Raw genomic sequence first — 17501 nt, forward strand, 5'->3', positions numbered from 1 at the left:
AGTTGAGAAGACTTTGGCATTTTAGGCTGTTCATAGTGAGTCATTGGTTTGAATGGATCTCTTTTATTTGGAGGTCTAATTCTTGACTTCCAAGAAGTACTGAGGGTGTATCCTGTACTGAGGATATTCAGAGTGAGAGGATGCTACTGAATATTGTGGCCTTCTACAAGTACGTGTCTGTTCACAGTGAGGAGAGAAGGAGAAAAGACTCCTCTTTCTCTGCCTTGGCTGGAAGGCAAGGTAATGTTGAGCAGGCAAGTGTACCAAGGCATTTGCTGCTATGAACGGTGAAGACTGAAATGGGAACGGCAAAATATGAAAAATATGCAAATAAGAGAAAATTGTCTCCATTAAAGAAGCATCCAAGATTGTTTATTTAAGAGATTAGGCAGTCACAGTTCTCTCAGGACAATGTGTAGGAGCAGTGGTGAAGCAGATATTTCACTGTGTGAGGGGTGTAGCTGATGTATTTGCTCCCCTTGTTCCCAAGGTGACTACCCTTCATAGCTGTTAGCCTGGGCATGATGGCAGTCATCTTCTGTGTTCGAGCTTTTGTGGAAGTTTTGTTTTATTTGTCCTTTTGAATGTATTAGAATTGTTCAACAGCACCTGGGTCAATGCCCACTTTAATTAATGAAAACAGTTAAAAATGTGGCAGAGGACCAAATTTCTTTTTCTTTGTGTTTACCCTTCTTTCTTCTGTACCCACCAAAACCTTACAGATGGATTTACATAAGTTCATTACTTCGGAGTGTTTCTTCACCACTAGATTTCAAGTCTTTGCTATGGGAACACAATTGCTTCAGGCCCTAAGGCATTGGTAACTGTCTTCCACACCTCCAAGCTGCTTAGAAGAATATCTACACCTATCTTATGAAAAGCGCAATCTGTGTTTGCCAGTTCTCTGTGAGAAGTTTTTACCTTAAAATCCTTTTAAACCCTACACTGAGGTCCACATACTTTTCACTAAGAGCTTTAATTTAAAGGAAGAAAGCTATTAAGTACCAACATTGTTCCCACAACTGGGTGGAGAAGAGTTTGTGACTCAGTGAGGAGCAAGTTTGCAAGTGTTCTTATTGGGTGTTTGGATGAACTTTCCAAAGCTGCTGCAAAACTAAACCAGTGGTGAATCTCAGCAAGCCCTCACAGGGACACCTCAGATTTCCAAGTTAGTTTGTTATTCTCTCTTAAAGATTTCTTGTGGCAATGTTTTTCCACCACTGGTAAATAAAGACAGAATATGAATGCTTTCTGAAAGCAAAGGGGGAAAGAAAAGAAATAATAAAATAACCACACTAGAAAAAGCACAGCATTTTTTGTTGGAGTGGAAAATTGTTCAAATATATGATTTTTGGGAAGAATTGTTACTTGTTTTAGTGTGCAAAATTGAACCAAAGGTATGATGTTTGTAGAGCTTTATATGATAAAAGAAAGTTAGTTCCCTTGTGTTGTTTTTGTAACCAATAAATCTTTTTTCCTCCTTTTCTAGGTTCTACCACATAGAAAAGCTGTGAAACCAGGCATGGTACTCCTCTTTGAACTCTTCCTTCTTCGTGGCACCTATACCTGGATTGATCGAGAAGTGGGATGGGGAGCTTTTCCCTTATGTGATAACAATTTCAATGCTTTGGAAGGAAAATTTAAATGTCCCTTCCTCAGAGGACATTATGACTCCAAAATTGACCGATTCAAAAAAATTGAAGATTTTATTTCTCAGGACTTGGATCATTGGTTATGCAATCTCTACTTTCAGGTTTGTATTTTAAAAGATTGTTTAGTTTTCTCTATATTTTTCTTTTTGATTCTGAAATTGGATTGTGGCTCATCTCCCATTTACTGGGATGTCTGCTTTAATCATTAAGCATGGGGAAGAAGTACATGGGAAAATTATATGGGAGAAAAGTGTAGTAAGCAGAGTACAGAGAATCATGAATTTCCTAAAATTCTTATAACAACATCTTGGACTGCTAGGCTTCACAAACAGTGTGCAACAAGCATGTTCTGGCTTTGTGGAATTCCAAACTACTTTTTTTTTTCTTTTTCTTTCTCTTCCTAGATAATTAAACTACCGCAGGATTCAGATAAACAAAATAAGCATGGTATGCATGTTCAATTACCACCTGAACTTCTTATGTATTCAAGCACTGCTGAAAAGAATGGTTTCTCAGAAAATGTTGTACAGTCTGGACCACAAGGTGATGGATTCAAACTTTGATGTTTACATTCAACTTTTCACTGGATCAACCCATAGTTTCATTTCAATGTTGGCCAGTCATTATTGTTTTTGTTAAGCTAGATTTTCTTCATTCAGATTTGGGTCCAACATGTGTTATAGCAGGAATACTCTGACTCTTTTTATTAAGATGGTTTAACTTTGTTTTCAGGTGTGAACAGTTCAAACCAGCTTCATTGCTGAGGGTGGAATGGCCATGCTGGCCTGTGCTTAAGGCTGAATAATGCTTGGAATGTCACAGCAATAACAGTTCAGCTGTTTATGGCTCCAAGCTTACAGGAAGAGAAAAGAAAAAGATGCTTTTTGTGTACTTCTGGAAGAACTTTAGCACCTCCCTGGGCTACAACAAGGACTTCAGATTTGGCAGGGAGATAGTTCTGACATCAGAAGCATGCCTTATGCTACTCCTCTGAAATTCTGTTAAAATTCAATCAAGTGATAACTCTTAGGAAGGACAATTATCATTTGCTCATGTACAGCAGACCTCCCCAGAAGCTTTCTCAAAAAATCACTGAATGTTCTTTTTAAACTGATCGTCCCTGGCCTCTGTGAACCTTCTGATGCAGCTACACAGAGGACACAACTGACCATATTGCAATGGACTCACAAATTGCTCCTCTACTGGTAGGAATCCAGTAATGAGAAGAATTATAGGATGCTGTTGTTGTTCTTTTCCTTTTTCAGCACATGGGATGAGACTTCCATGAATAAAAATAATTCATTTTTGCTATACAGATATTTTTATATTCCCTCTTGTTTAATGAACTGAAGCATTCAGTCAACTCATAGATTGTAGTGTATGTGTGAATATTATGTATAGAACTAAAGCAGAGAATTATTTATTCAGGACAGAGGTTCCTTAGGCATTTAAGAACAGCAGTAATGATGCACTGTAGAGGGCACAGGAGGATAAAGAAGAGGCTATGGAAAGGAAAGGAAAGAAAGAATGCATAAGCAGTAATCATTTAGCATGGTAAATGGGCAGCTCAGGTTGGAAGCATAACTTGAAAAGAGTCCAGGAGAAGTATTTTTCAGAGAGTTAGTGGTGATTTAAAAGATAAAGAAAATGAGATTTGCCCTGAGATGCTTTTAGGCTAAGCAGCAACTGCACTGTGATCAAAAGGCTTTTATATAACCACCCTGACAAGAGAAGCATGGAGGCGTAAACACACTATACTGAGGATTAAAGACTTTTTTGTTGTCATATATCTTCTACATATCTGCTAAGTTGCTTTGAGATGCAGCAACCCATTAATAGCAGATCCAAAAGGTAGAATTGCAGGCAACACCTATCAGCAGTGAAGAATTATGGACAAACTCTTAATGGATCAAACTTTTTTGGTCCTACCATCAATCTTCACATGCGTTTGGAACTGCACATAGAGGGTGCAGCTAATTAGGTCATGCTTTCTGGAAACACTTGGAAAACTCATGATGCTCAGTTTGAAAAGTCAAGAAAGACATGTTTTTAAGAACTGAAAAAGAGCATTAGTGTATGTCCTCTTTTGCATGTAGACCTCTGAAATTTGCCGATAAGGCGATCATGGAAGATCTGTAATTTTCCTGCCAAACAGATTTGCACAAACAAAACTTTTAGGGGCAATTTTTGATATTGCTTATATTTATTTATTTATTTTTCTTGGAGCATTCTTTAAAGATATTATTAGCTGTCGATATCCCCCATGGGTTTGTTTTTTAATGTATCTATGCAGTGCTACAGTATGCTGTGTCTGCTGGTGATATGTTGCTAAGAGATTTAATAATGGGTAAACAAACACAACATGTGGTAATCCTTTTCAAATTAAAAGTTTATTAAATGCTAGCTTGATGACTTTCTGGCTATTTACAATTAAAGGAACAAACCTTAGAGAACTGGAGGTCACGTGGTGAAAATCACAACCAACAGTTTCAGCAGAAAAATGTGTTTATGATCTGTGGCAAGCTGTCGCACATTGATATGTCCTATAAATACAATATTATATATGTTAAACCACCAAAAACTGGGGTGGGGAGGGAAAAGCTCTGTTAGAGTGGCATTAAGGTTGAGACACAAACCAGGGAAAGCAAGAACAGTCTAAACGAAGACGGGTGCTCTGTAACTCACTCTACTGCAGTAGTCTAAATAGTGAGTGATCTTATATATCAATACCATATGTTGTACTGCAACATATAAGTGAAATAAAGCAGGTTAGAAGATGGTGTTTTAGCCTTCACTTCAAGTTTGTCTTGGTTTTAGAAGCTTAAAACAGAACCTTCATATTATTTCCATTAACTCCAGGCTACATTATTCTTTTAAGCCACAGCTCCATGTAGGGCTAGGTAAAGCTCTTCCCTTCTGCACAGGCTCTCTGGTCTAGAGCACAGTGCAGGGAAATGCAACATAATGCCTCCCATTCTACCTCCTTTGCAGATCAAAGATGCATATTATCAGATCTGGCGTGTCTCTTAGTCCAAACCATATCTTCTCTCCATTCTTTTGAAGTGGTATTCTCTAAAAGGTTCATGGCAGAAGACAGCTTCTGCTTCTGCCACCACCGTCCTTTGTTTTTCTTATGAAAATATTTTGCTGTTGATCTGTTGCTCCTTACAGGATCAACAGTCCCTGTCAGAGAATAAATGGCAATTTCTAAGTAGAATTCGTTATCTACTGTTTTGTGAAAGGTGGTAACAGCTCTAGTAGAAGGAGCTTAGGTAAGAAAATTTGATGCAACTACCAGGAATGTTGCCTTGATAGGCTTGGATCTAAGTAATAAGAGCTTCCAAAATGCATGACAACTTCAAAACTGTGAGTCTCCATATAGACACTAAATATGCAAATCCATCAAGAAAACGTTCTCACAGTGAAATCCAGCAGGACCACTTTTGACTTTAGCATCCACAGGAAGAGGGGATTTACATGTGCAAAATGTCAGCATAACAGTATTTTTTGGAATCGGCAGCCCTTTCATCCTCAGAATAGTTGATGGACAGCACTCATATATTACTTCTACAGCTCAAACACTTTTAGGTCAGACACAGGCTCATTTGGAAAGTGTTGCTCCACATTTGTTGGGAACCTTCATCCAAATGCTTTCTTTTGCAGCTGTGCTGTTGATCTGACTTGACACACAAACACCATTTTGTGCCCATCTGAACTTGTGATCAGATAAAACAGGCAAGTGGAAAGCTAGGAATGATGTTATTCACTGTAGTTTTTAGAACCAAAGGAAAACCTTTCACATTACAGTTGACATTCATGCCACTTTAAGGTTGGCCATTTTGAAGTCCTGAAGCTATGGTCAGCACTGTACCAGCACATACTGACATGCACCCAAGACGTAAAAGGGGTGCTTATAAGGTAGCAGGTGGAACAGTCACTGGAGATTAGGATACTGAAGTAGTACTTTTCTATTTTTTAGTTCTAAGCTTCATGTATTTTTGGTGAACCTAAAGAGTCATGACTGATTGTGCATTTTTTTTAAGCAGTAATTTTCCCAAGCTCTGGAGTATGAAATCAAGGAAGAAGTTTTACTTAGCCTGACTGTGCTGGAGGAAAGGTGTTATCAGACAAGATTTTGAGGGAAAGTGTTCAAAGGTAGCTAGTTAGGTCCCAGCCCCAGGATGATCTTGCTGTAGTAGAACTGGTACAGCGTCGCATTAGCATGAATACACTGCTCCCAGTGTCTGGGCTAGCAGAAATGTTTGTTGCTATTGCTTTGCTGGGTAGATTTGTCACACAGAAAGTCTTCCTCAACCTCAGCTGTTTTGTGTTGGACTAAACATCTACATGCAGATTTTCTGAGTCTAAAATCTTCTTTCCAGAAAGTCTGCTTGTCCCTTATTCGCCTCTGCTCTACAGTGGGAGCAAAAAGAAAAAATATGCAGCTGTTTGGGAATGGTTTTAAGGACACTCATTTTTTTTACAATGAACAAATATCTCATTATTCTCTTGCACTTTATTTTTTTCTTTCCCCTTGCAAGGTCTGCTGTCTAACAGCAGTGCATGTGGCTCCTGTGCCCTACGCATCAACCAGAAGAAGAGTTAGAACCACTGAAATGCCTTTAGTTCACAGACTATGAGCTTAAAACAGAAATAAATATTAGAGAGAGAGAGAGTCAATTTTCAGGTGTACAATTTTTCTGGTTACTGTACAATTTAGAGTATTTTTTGGTCTACCTTCCTTCTGTCTGTCTGCCTTGCTGTTAATAAGGTTGGTTTGTACCACTTGGCTTCAGCAGTCCTTGAAACTCACCAGGGCTGTAAAGCTTTAAACAGTTGCACAAGTCTTTAATTGTAAATTAGTTTTGACAGGACTGCTAAGACAAAGGCCTGGCCCATCCCATCGTGATGCTAGCCGACAACCCCTTACTGCTCCTGGAGCAAGGAAACATGTGGAAGGAATTGTTCTTTTACATTTCACAGCTTGTCATTTCCTCTGCAGGGCAACCTCTGACCTCCCCGAAAGATCCTGACACCCATAAGGGAAGTATTCCCACTGTTGTAAAGGAAGTGGAAAAGCAGTTTAATGCTGCGAAAGGAGGAGAAGCGTGTGTGTCAGAAGAAGCTGTGAGGAAAAGAGAAGAGCTTAAAATGCTTCCAGCAGGTTAGGAGTTTTATTGTGTTACTTAATTTACTGAAAGTTTGCAAGTAGATCTGCCTGGCATGTGTGTAAATACCCCCATTTGCCTTCACCCTCACCCTGTGATATCATCTCATCATTATTTCACTGGGCAAAGGAAGTGATGGAAGAGTTTAAATCAATTGTTAGGGATCAAAAGCAGCTTAGGCAAAAAGGTACAGAAGCAGTGGAGTCTCCTGTCTAAAATATATTTGTAGGCCAAATGTGTTAGTAATTACAAGGTGTGTGTGCAGTGCACTGACAACATTAGATTACGGCTGGTGTTTCCGTGACATTTTTACATCCTTTCATTTTATTTGGTCATTTATATCCATGGATCACAACATGTTGCTGTTAGGTGCTTGGGAAGTACTTTTTTCTTCCTGCAGCACATTAATAGCAGTATCCTTTGTTAATTGTGCTGAGCTAAATTGCATAAAAGTGCCTGTCTGTATTTACATCAGGTAACATTTGCTTTTGGGGCATGGGATTTCTTCCAAAGGCAAAGCCTGGGAAGTTGCTATGGTGGTTTTTTATTATCTTGATTTTGTCTATTTGTTTATTTGTTTATTTGTTTATTGGTTGTCTTTGGGATTTTTTTGTTAGTTTAGTATTTTTTTTGTTTTGAAGTACCAGGTAAAATGTATTTATCTGAGAATTGAGTAATATAACCCCTAAGTCCTCTCCTAAACTCAAAGACCACCATAATGGCCAGAGGCCAGATTTACCATGAGACAGGTATTTGAAGGTATCAAGGATATCTGGATATCTACTCCCACTTCATAGCCTAGGCCAGTGCAAGGAGATGAAAGTGCAAGTGGGAATAAATTAATCACACCTGTTGAAGGGAGAGGGTGACTTTCCTTCTGTACCAGGAAGCTGTAATAGGTCATGGTTAGACACTGAATTGCGAAATGTTAGGTAAGAGAGAGCTACCTGAGGTCTGACAGCTACCTCTTATCTATGTAAACAGTAGCTTCTTATCTTCTTCAAGTCTGTGGGCTCCCTGAAATAATGCAATAGAATTTTGGATGAATGTTATTTTGAAGCTAATGCCAACTTCCCTTTCACAGCAACTCATGAAATGTCATTCAAAACCAATTTCTTTGGAGCCATCTTGCTCTGTTGACTGTCCAGGAAGGCTAGAACTATGCATCTGCTATTATAGGTGCACGGGCTGAGTATCTCATGTTAAGTGGGCACAAATAAAGGTAGGAGCTAGTATGGCATTGCCAAGACAGCATTCATAAATGCTGAATATTGACACTGACTATCATAGATGCGTGAGAAGTAGAATACAGAGCTGGTGTCATTTTTTGTTAAAAGGGTGCTTGTGACAAAATGTTAAGCATATTACAGAAAAAAATAATAATTATTTTCAATCTTTCAAGGGTTCTCATTACATGTCCTGATAAGATCAACACCTTACGTGTCTTTTCTAGATGTTGGTTCTTCTAGGGATATGAACAGAGCCCTAGCTTAGAAATTTTGTTCAACTTCTGCATTAGTAGAATCTACTTTGAAATTTATTTTGTTCATTTACCCAACACTAGTTGTGCAAAGCAACTTAAAATACTCAAAATAGTAAAAACCCTAAGTGGCCTACATGAACAAAAGGGTTTTAAAATAATGCTTAGTGGTGTTTGACATTTGCTTTTGTTTGCTTTTAATTTTTTTTTCCTGATTTCTTTTCCTTGCCAACATTTGGATGTTTCCACCTTTGGAGTGTGTCTTAAAACCCAGTTATTAGGTGTGCAGGTAGACAGGTATCCCTTCTCCCTTCTTCCCATCACTAATGTTTATCTAGATCTAAAACTAGCATGTTGAATTTTTATTCAAAATATTTATGTGGAGTTTGGCAGAGACCCAGTGGCAAACACAGCATTTTAGAACCCACATTTTCAGTTCAAGACAGCCTCTTACAAATACCCTGAAACGATGCAGTTACAGAAGTGGCCTGATTTGGAAAGTACTGAATTACTACAACTTTTATCAAAACAAGGTTCAAAGAGCATTATTTTGCATCATCATCACATCTGCCTAGGTATATTTAAGAGATAATACTATAATTGACTGAGGACTTAAAAAAAAAAAAAAAAAGTTCTGAGTTTACCTGAACTACAAGCTGATCTCCAAAATATACATGCATTTTGAATTAGGTGAAAAAAGTTTTTTGCTTATCTTTATTCATGACACAACAGAAATTTTCCTTGATCAGCTCAGTTTCTGGTACTGCATCCATTGCATATTATTTTAATGAAAAACTTGTTTCAAAAGTTACATCACTAAAGCATTGGTCTTCTGTGATGGAACACTGTCAGTAATGTCACCACTAAACTCATTATCTGCACTCAGAATGATGGAGAGAAAAAAAGCTTCATTTTGAAATCCCCAGATACTTTCTGCAGGATGACATATAAACTAGGATTTGTACTGTACTGAATGTTTAATTTGAAGCTTCAACAGTGCCTGCATTTTTTTCTCCACCAATACTCATCCCAGCAGGCACCTTATCCCCTTTCTCTCATATGAAGCCTAATTTCTTTTTTCAAAGCCCTCAGTTTTTAGGCACCACAAGTAAAACCCCTGAAAACACATGAAATATTTCTCATAAATATTGTTAGTCTTAGTCAAACTTTACAAGCAACTGGCATTCTGCTCATTTTTGGGGTTTGACAGAACCTCTGTGATTCCTTCAGCTCTCGATTCTATCACCTTTCTAGGGCATACCCAGGATAAAGTTTTAGCTCCTATTTTCAGATCTTCTACCTCAGAAGGAATCTTTTGCTTGATGTCTGTCTTCTAAAACAAACTGAGTATTGAAAATAAGATGTTCAATATTGTTCATATTTAAGGTTTCAAATTCAACACCCTTCCTGCATTTGTGGAGAAACGTTGGGAAGTGAATTTTGTCCTTTTGTGACGTCAAAAGACATTTCTGTCAGAACAAAGCTTCAGAATAATGTCTAAGCAAAGATGGCATCAGGCTAACCAAGGGGCTTATTACAGAGCAGCAGATAACACTCAAAACTGTATTCAGAATTTATTAAAATGTTCCTTCAATATCAAAATACCAAACACAAAAACAGCTTCATTCTAATTTTATCATTGCCTTTGGAGAGGAGGCTTTACATTTGTTAAAATGTGTTTATATAAGGGAGAAATTGTTTCATTGAGAGGATTGTATTTATGCTCACAAGCATTTCAGAAACAATTTTATGAAAACCAGTGAATCTTCATTGCGATATTTCCCCTTATACTGCAATGATGTTCTTTCCCTACTGAGGTGCTGTTTGCTTCTACATAAAATTTGTATGCAGATGCAAAAATATTTACCTAAACAAACAAACAAACACCCAAAAAACCAAAAAACAAACCAAACCGAAACAAAAAACCAATCCAAACAAAGAAAAGGCTATTTTTCCTCATGGGTGCCACTTTAAAGGAAACAAAGTGATATTATAAAATGAAGATTGCTTGGGCGTCATTTTTTAATACAGGTAGGGCCCCAGAGGCAGAGCCACATACGGCGGAAACTTCTTTCTGTGCTGGTCTTTTCCTTCTCTGAGCAGGACTGTATAAAGGATTGCATTGATTTTTCCAATTAGGATCAAAGTCAGATTCTGGTTCTGAAATCCTCACAATTCAAACTCTTCAATTTTCCAGGTCTTGCCATGCTATTTGATTTCCCATAGACCAGTGCATTACTAGGAAGGGAGTCTAAATAGGATCTTAATCTTATTTTCTGTTCCTGCTGTGGTGATTTCTTTGTCTTCTGCTTCAGTCTTGGATTGTACCACTCTAAACCCCTTTCCTACTGACTTAGAGAGATTGCAGCTATCAGAAGGCATTGCACTTTTCTTCTCTTCTTTGACCCCATATAAATCAGAAGTAGTTCCCATCAAACTTGTGTAATTTCCTAGCTGTGCAATTTCTTTTTGCCCATATTTTAAAAAAATCATTTAGACTCCCCATGCCCACCCCCTCCCCCGCCCCCCCCCCCCCCCAAATAAATAATAAATATTTAGTCGTATCAGACCTATATGCATTTAGGGTGAAGCTGAGCAAGGGGATATACTTTAAATGTATATATCAGGTATTAATGGGCCAGTTACCAGGGCCAGACTAAACAGCTGGTCTGACATGAAATCTTCAACACACAGTGGGGTCCCCACTGTTCAGTGGTGTTGCCCCAAACCTTGGTTACATTCTGCAGGTTCACTCCTATTGCAACACAGTACTTGTTACAGAAGACATAACCAAAGATGATAACTTCCAGGCTGAAGGCAGAGGGTAAAAAATGTTTTATTCTCCAAGGCTTTGGAAGCAGTAAGACACCCTCTAAAGGGTGATTTTAAAGGCCATGCTCTGCTATTGCCCTGAGAAGGCTGATGTGGAGAAAGGTAACAGAGTAGCAATAATGGTTTTGTTTCCAACCTCTTTCCATGGTATTTTAAAAACTCAGGTCCCAGAAGAGCTCAGGGATTTTGTACCAGTAACCCTTTCTTTGTATCCCTTATCAGGCATGATCCATGTGGTGTCTAAACTGTTTGGTTGGGACTTAATATGACCCAAAAATGACTGCTCTCAGCATTGTCAAGGTCTGCAAATAACCTTCATATCACCACGATTTTCCAAATCCAGACATTGGTTTTGTCATGCCTGTTCCACAGTGGTGGGAAAAAATGCCACCCTATTTTTCCTATTTGGCTTATATGAATGGAGACATTTAACTTATTCAGTTGGACTTCTTATAAATAGCTGATCACAGATTTATAACTTTGGGTTAAGAATCTTATTGCCTTTTCCATGCTCTGGTGTAATCATATTTTCCTGCTTTTATGCATGTTTCTTGACTTCCAAATAAGTCCATTAACAGAGAGTCTACATCTGCCACTGTGCCTTTGTCACAGCTATGATACCTGTCTCTGATCATTCTTTCTTGGTGCTGTTTTCTCCTCTTCAAATTGTTCATTTTTATAATGAATGATATTATGTTCCCCTGTCAGGGAACAAAATGTATTTTGAGTCAATTTACTAAAATAGTCACTGCTAAGTGTTATATCTGGACAAAGTTGACACCTTTGACATTTTCTAAAATGGCAAAAATAACTGTATTTAAGGTATGATTTATGGGTACTCTATGTCAAAGGAATTTCTATGCTATTACAGTTTCTGATGCAGCAGTCCCACCTCTTTCAATGGAGAAATTGCTGATAGTGCAGCTAATTAATGCTTTATTAGGATTCTGTGGTCAATTATAAAAGTTATAAAAAAGTAAAATGAAATTTAATAATAAAGAATGGTGTGGTTCTCATTTCTCTCTCAGAACTGCTTTGTTTTCTGCATGTGGAAGAAAATTTCTACACAGTTCAGTTTTATAAGACACATTCCCTTCCCCCCAACCACTAAGTAGGAGCAACTCCAATGATTAAAAAGTAGACTGGAGTCTTTAAATGTCTTTCTGATTGCTGGCCTCTATTAAAAACTTCTTAAAATAATAGATAGGTTTAATTCCTCAAGCCAAAGAAAAATTGTATCATCTTAAGTATTTTCCATATTTATTATATTGATGAGATTTGGCTACTGAGAAAAAAAGGAAGTAAAATCTCTTGTATTGCAAGTTTTAAATGTACCAGGCTAAGGTTTACTTAATTAGAACCTCCAGGCAATAAAGGAGCCCTTTTTTAAATTCTGTGAATCTTAATATGCTAAATAATGCAAAGCTTCAACTCTTCAAGCATGAGACACACATCTGGCAGCTTAACATTTAAATTACAGAAAAAAAACCACTTCAGTAGTAATTTTCATGAAGAAAAGAATGGGAAATGTATTACAACTAAATTTAATTTCTTTTCAGATTTTTCATCCTGTCTAATTGCAGGCATTTCCCATCTCCTCTTTTATTTATTTATTTTCATACAGATTTTTTCTGTACTTTTTATTGATCTTTAATTTGAGCAGCTTCTTACTGTTACAGCTATTGAAGAATTACATTGTGTTTTTACTTAGCAAAAATTGTTCAGAGAAATCTATGAGGAATTAAAGTAATGAGCTCACTGGTATACAAAGAAAAGAGCATTCAGAGCCTTACAAATAAAATATAAAAAGAGCACGTCATGATTAAATAACAGACTTGAGGTCCTTCTCCCTCCCATTTCTTAAATGTAGAATATTATTGTTTTCTTTATTCTTTTTATTGTCCTTTATTTTTTTTGCCAAGATAATTACTGCTTTATTCATTTGACTCCAAAAACATTGTTAAAGTATTCATCATTTCAGCAAGGCTGTTTGGAAACCCATTTTTGTGCACTGGGGAAAAAAATTGAAGAAGAAAAATTAAACAAAGAAAACCACAAGAACCATCTTTACAAAGGTATATTTATATTTTAATGTGTTTTTATGGGTCCATACAGTTATCCCATATACAAAATATGTAGAGACAGTTTGAACAGGTTATACTGCATGTGTGCGCACACGTGACATACCCAGCAGCAGGATTTTAAGCTGTCTTGCTGATTTCAGTAGGCCTCTTCTTTCACCCCAGATGATGTAAATATCTGTAAATTCCTCATTCCTCAACATAGATACACCTGTACATTAGTCTATATATATGTAGAAAGTAAGAAATATATCCATAGGTGTGTACACAAACACGGACTTAAAACTGTGACATGGTATGTGCATATATTGGGTATCAACCACTGTAACACCTAAGAGCAGATCCTTCCTGTACTGTGATTTTAAATAAACTTGTCTGTCTTTTACTGTGTGTAACTCAACATATCTTAAAAAGAAAATAATAGAAATAATTGTTAAGTGTGTTTTTGGCTTATTCTCCATGTGCTGTACATTAAAACATGTAATACAGACTTTTATTTTTGCCATACCACTGCTTACTATGATGTGGGAGTACATTTTTGATCATTCCACAGGTCACAGTTCCAGTGCTTTTCAGGAGCTTGAGGGATGCGTGACGTGTTTTCTAAGAAAAGTTTATTCTAGTACTTCATGTCCCTGTGCCTCATTCTTGATCCACAACTATGCCCATATAATAAAATTAACCTCCTTCTGTCTTCTGAAGAACAATTCCAAGGGTGTTTAAAATACCCTCCTCTGTCACTCTTCTCGTGTCTATTATTTCTTTATTTCTAATTTTCCCCCTGTTTTTAATCTAGGCAATTGTTATTTCCAACACCACAGCATCTGAAGTCTTCTCTGCATTTATCATACTAACACTTTCAGAATGTAGGAGAGAAATAGCCACCTATTTATAACTCAGATGAAGGGGAAAAACCATCGTCCTGAAGTTAGTCAGCATCTTGTTGGGAGAGGGACCAAAACCCAGCTGAATCCTTTCCAGAGTTTTACCTTGTGCACAAATATAAAATTAATTTAGAATTAGTTTTGTTTGTGTTTGTTTTTTTCCTTACAGAGGATTACCAAGATTGCCATGGCAATGCACACAAGCACTGTGGCTTGTTTGGGCTGAAGAAGGTCCAAGAAGAACATCACAAGGTACTGGTTTTGATATGAACATCACCATTTCCCTTAAAGCTCACAGAGAAGCCACTGGAGCTTGTATCATCTGAGAACAATTTGTGGTCTTGCTTGCTCTGGTTGTTGTGTTTCTTTAATCTATCCCTGTGAATTTTTTAATAGCCACAATAAGGCTTCACATGACCAGGTGTATTGCTGTCTCCTGTATAGTTAGTCTCTCTAGCAATGAAACTTCAAAGGAGGAAAGACCACCAAGCAATCAAACAACACAAGCTTGATCAAGCTGCAGGATGACATAACTTCAGTAATGTGTAAACATGAGATATGTTTCATATGCATCCATGAACTTCAAGCTCTCATGTACTTGTGCAGAGGACCATCAGAAAATTTTAGTATCCGTATTTGTAGTATCCTGGCCAACGACACCATCAATTTGTGAACAAATATTGTGTCCTCAGTACAAGTAACCATGGAATTTTATCTGCAATATGATAACACTTTCAGGTTGAGATGCTACAGAAACTTTCCGATTTAATGTAGATCCTGAGAAGCAAGACACAAAGAAGATTTTGTATTCCTGAAAATTGCTTCCCTCTGCACTGTATTATTAAATTAGGTATTTTCCAATGATAGTTGCAATTTTTTCTCAGTAAGTGTTACTCCACTTCTATCCTTAAATCAGTATGGCTGCAGTGAATGAACTGCAAGAATGAACATTCAAATTAATAATTCTGGTTATTTGTCTCACCCTGCTCTAGATACACTCTGAAGCATTTTTAATCCTTTTAATTGCCCATAACAAAAAATCGCCACAGTACTCAGAGTACCCAAAAACTTGTGCAGTGTAGCACAAATACTCAATAGCTGGGGATTATAATTACAACTTCCAACTTTAGTAGAGTAATGATCTACATTTGTGAGCAAAACCAGATTGGCCAGCTGGATATTCCCTTGTCTTTCGATGTCTAAGTTTCCATGTGATTTATTTTTCCAGGAAGATAAAGGTAACTTGAAGAAAACAGAGCTTCATATAAATTTAGCTGCAGACTGAGGTGTGCATGTGTGAGTGTGTTCAGCCTTATATATAGAGGAGGGATGATTTAAGGACCGATGGAGTGGGTGTAATGGGCAAAGCAACCCGGCCCAACCCATGGGAGTGGCAGAGTGAAATTCATTTCCTACAATCCCATAATAGCACAATGCCTTTGAACAAAATGCCGTAGTCTTATAGGAACTTCAGTTGTGGGTGGCTCTCAAAGCCACATTAAAGTGACCTGGTTTCAGTGAGGTGCATAAACCCATGGGCAATTCAGCACTGTCTAGTCCCTTTGGTCTCACTGAAATGACTCACAAGCTTACAGTTATTGACATGTTTGAATAGATTCCTGAACTGAGCCTCTTATGAGAATCCTTCTGCACAAAAGAAATGTGAGCATGTGAAATCTCCTTTCAGAGGTTGTGAGAGCCCCTCATTTTTTAATGGGGTGAGTGAATCCTAATGTTCAGAAAGAATCTTGTTTTAGCATGTTCAAGATTTAGGCATTTGGCCTGATTTATATAATTTGGGCCTAATTGTATGTCTGGAAAGCATCTTCTAAAATGACTTTACCTAACAATTGTATATAGGAAATAATGACAAACTAATGCAAAGAACATACTTAAAGAAAAAGACACAAGTCTAAGTTCATGTTTATTCTCCTCAGAAGTCCCTTTTCTTTTTGTAAACAGATATTTTATTTTATTTCAAAAATTAAATAATTTTATTTAATTTTTAATTTTTAATTTTTAATTGTTTATTGTTTATTTTTAATTGTTTATTTTTTATTTTTATTTTTATTATTTTTTATCATTTTAAAAATGTTTTATTATTTTTATTATTAGGCATTTTATTTTATTTTATTTTATTTTATTTTATATTTATTTTAAATTTTTTACTTCTTAATTATTTTATTTTATTTTATTTTATTTTATTTTATTTTATTTTATTTTATTTTATTTTAATTTATTTTATTTTGAAAAGGAATGAGAAAGTTCTTTGAATCTGACCTCAACTTTCTGGGGAATATAGATTTCTCTACTTTGCCCTCCCTACCCCAAATTCGTCTATGCTAAAGAGTTGCAAAACTCTCCCTCTAAGTGTATTCTGAGTGATGGACATTAGGGACAATTGAGCTGTTTTTTGCAATGAGTGTGCAAATCACTGCATGTATTCAGATATTGGATGGTAGCAATAAAAGAGAGAATGCTCACAGTCAGTGACTTCGGAGAGAAGTGAAACATATTCTGTGGTTATAATGCCAACCTCATGCAGATGACTGAGTTCCTGCTTTTTGTACCTCAGACAAGAAAACACAGTCTCAGAGAAATTAACTCATAATACTTTTTAACACCTTTGGGATTTATGTCTTAAATAATGTCTTTACATGTACTTTGCACAGGAATAGTTTAATGGAGAAAATAGTGCAAACAAGGCACCTTGCACACACTACAGATTCTGAAACCTTGTCTTCTAGGGAATAAAGCTGGGCAGTCGTGATTGAAATTCAAAATGTGCATGAGATCCATGTAACCCAAGATTCAGAATACAAATTCACCTTTTAAAGCAAAATAGTTTACAGAGTTAAAAAAAACCCCAAAAACAAAAACCAAAAACCAGCAGATCTAAGCAAAAAGATTTTGTAGTTTTCGTAATTAGCAAAGTGCAGAGTGATGTGACTGCACCAATGCATCCATCCACTTGCCCTCTCTAGACTTGTTCACTAAATGTTAGCAAACCCTTTGCAGAGTTTGGTATTGTGCCTGGGAAGGTATTAATAGATATCGCCGTGAAAGTCACCTGCAGATGTTTGTCTGGTAAATTATGACCTCATTGTGTTTCTTCGTGGAAGTGATGTTTGGCTCTCTGTCCAGGGGCAATAATGCCAAACATGCAGGGAATCTGGTAGTCAGCTCAGAAACCAGTGATGCCAGTGCTGAATCAGACCCTGTGCATGCAAAGGTGTTATTCCAGGGATGAGCCAAATCAGGATCCTCTACTTTGTAGCTCATAGAATAGTGTAAATGAGCATAAGCTGGCACCAGCACTGAAGGATGAGGTACTGTCCCTCTCCTTTGTGCTGGCAGCTGGGGCAGAGTGGCCTGGATCAGAATGGGTCCAGCTGAGAGCTAAC

General features: G+C 37.1%; 1 protein-coding gene across 1 annotated transcript in view; it reads left to right on the forward strand.

Moving 5' to 3' along the window:
• LOC136571660 (uncharacterized) overlaps window positions 1-17501 on the forward strand; it is a 116598-nt gene that overhangs the window by 12699 nt on the left and 86398 nt on the right. The window contains exons 3-5 of the mRNA XM_066572271.1: window positions 1490-1753; window positions 2057-2195; window positions 14267-14349. Of these exons, the coding sequence (XP_066428368.1) occupies window positions 1490-1753; window positions 2057-2195; window positions 14267-14349 (486 nt within the window). The remainder of the gene's footprint in view (window positions 1-1489; window positions 1754-2056; window positions 2196-14266; window positions 14350-17501) is intronic.

Source organism: Molothrus aeneus, chromosome 1 (assembly GCF_037042795.1).
Source record: "Molothrus aeneus isolate 106 chromosome 1, BPBGC_Maene_1.0, whole genome shotgun sequence".
Taxonomy (NCBI): domain Eukaryota; kingdom Metazoa; phylum Chordata; class Aves; order Passeriformes; family Icteridae; genus Molothrus; species Molothrus aeneus.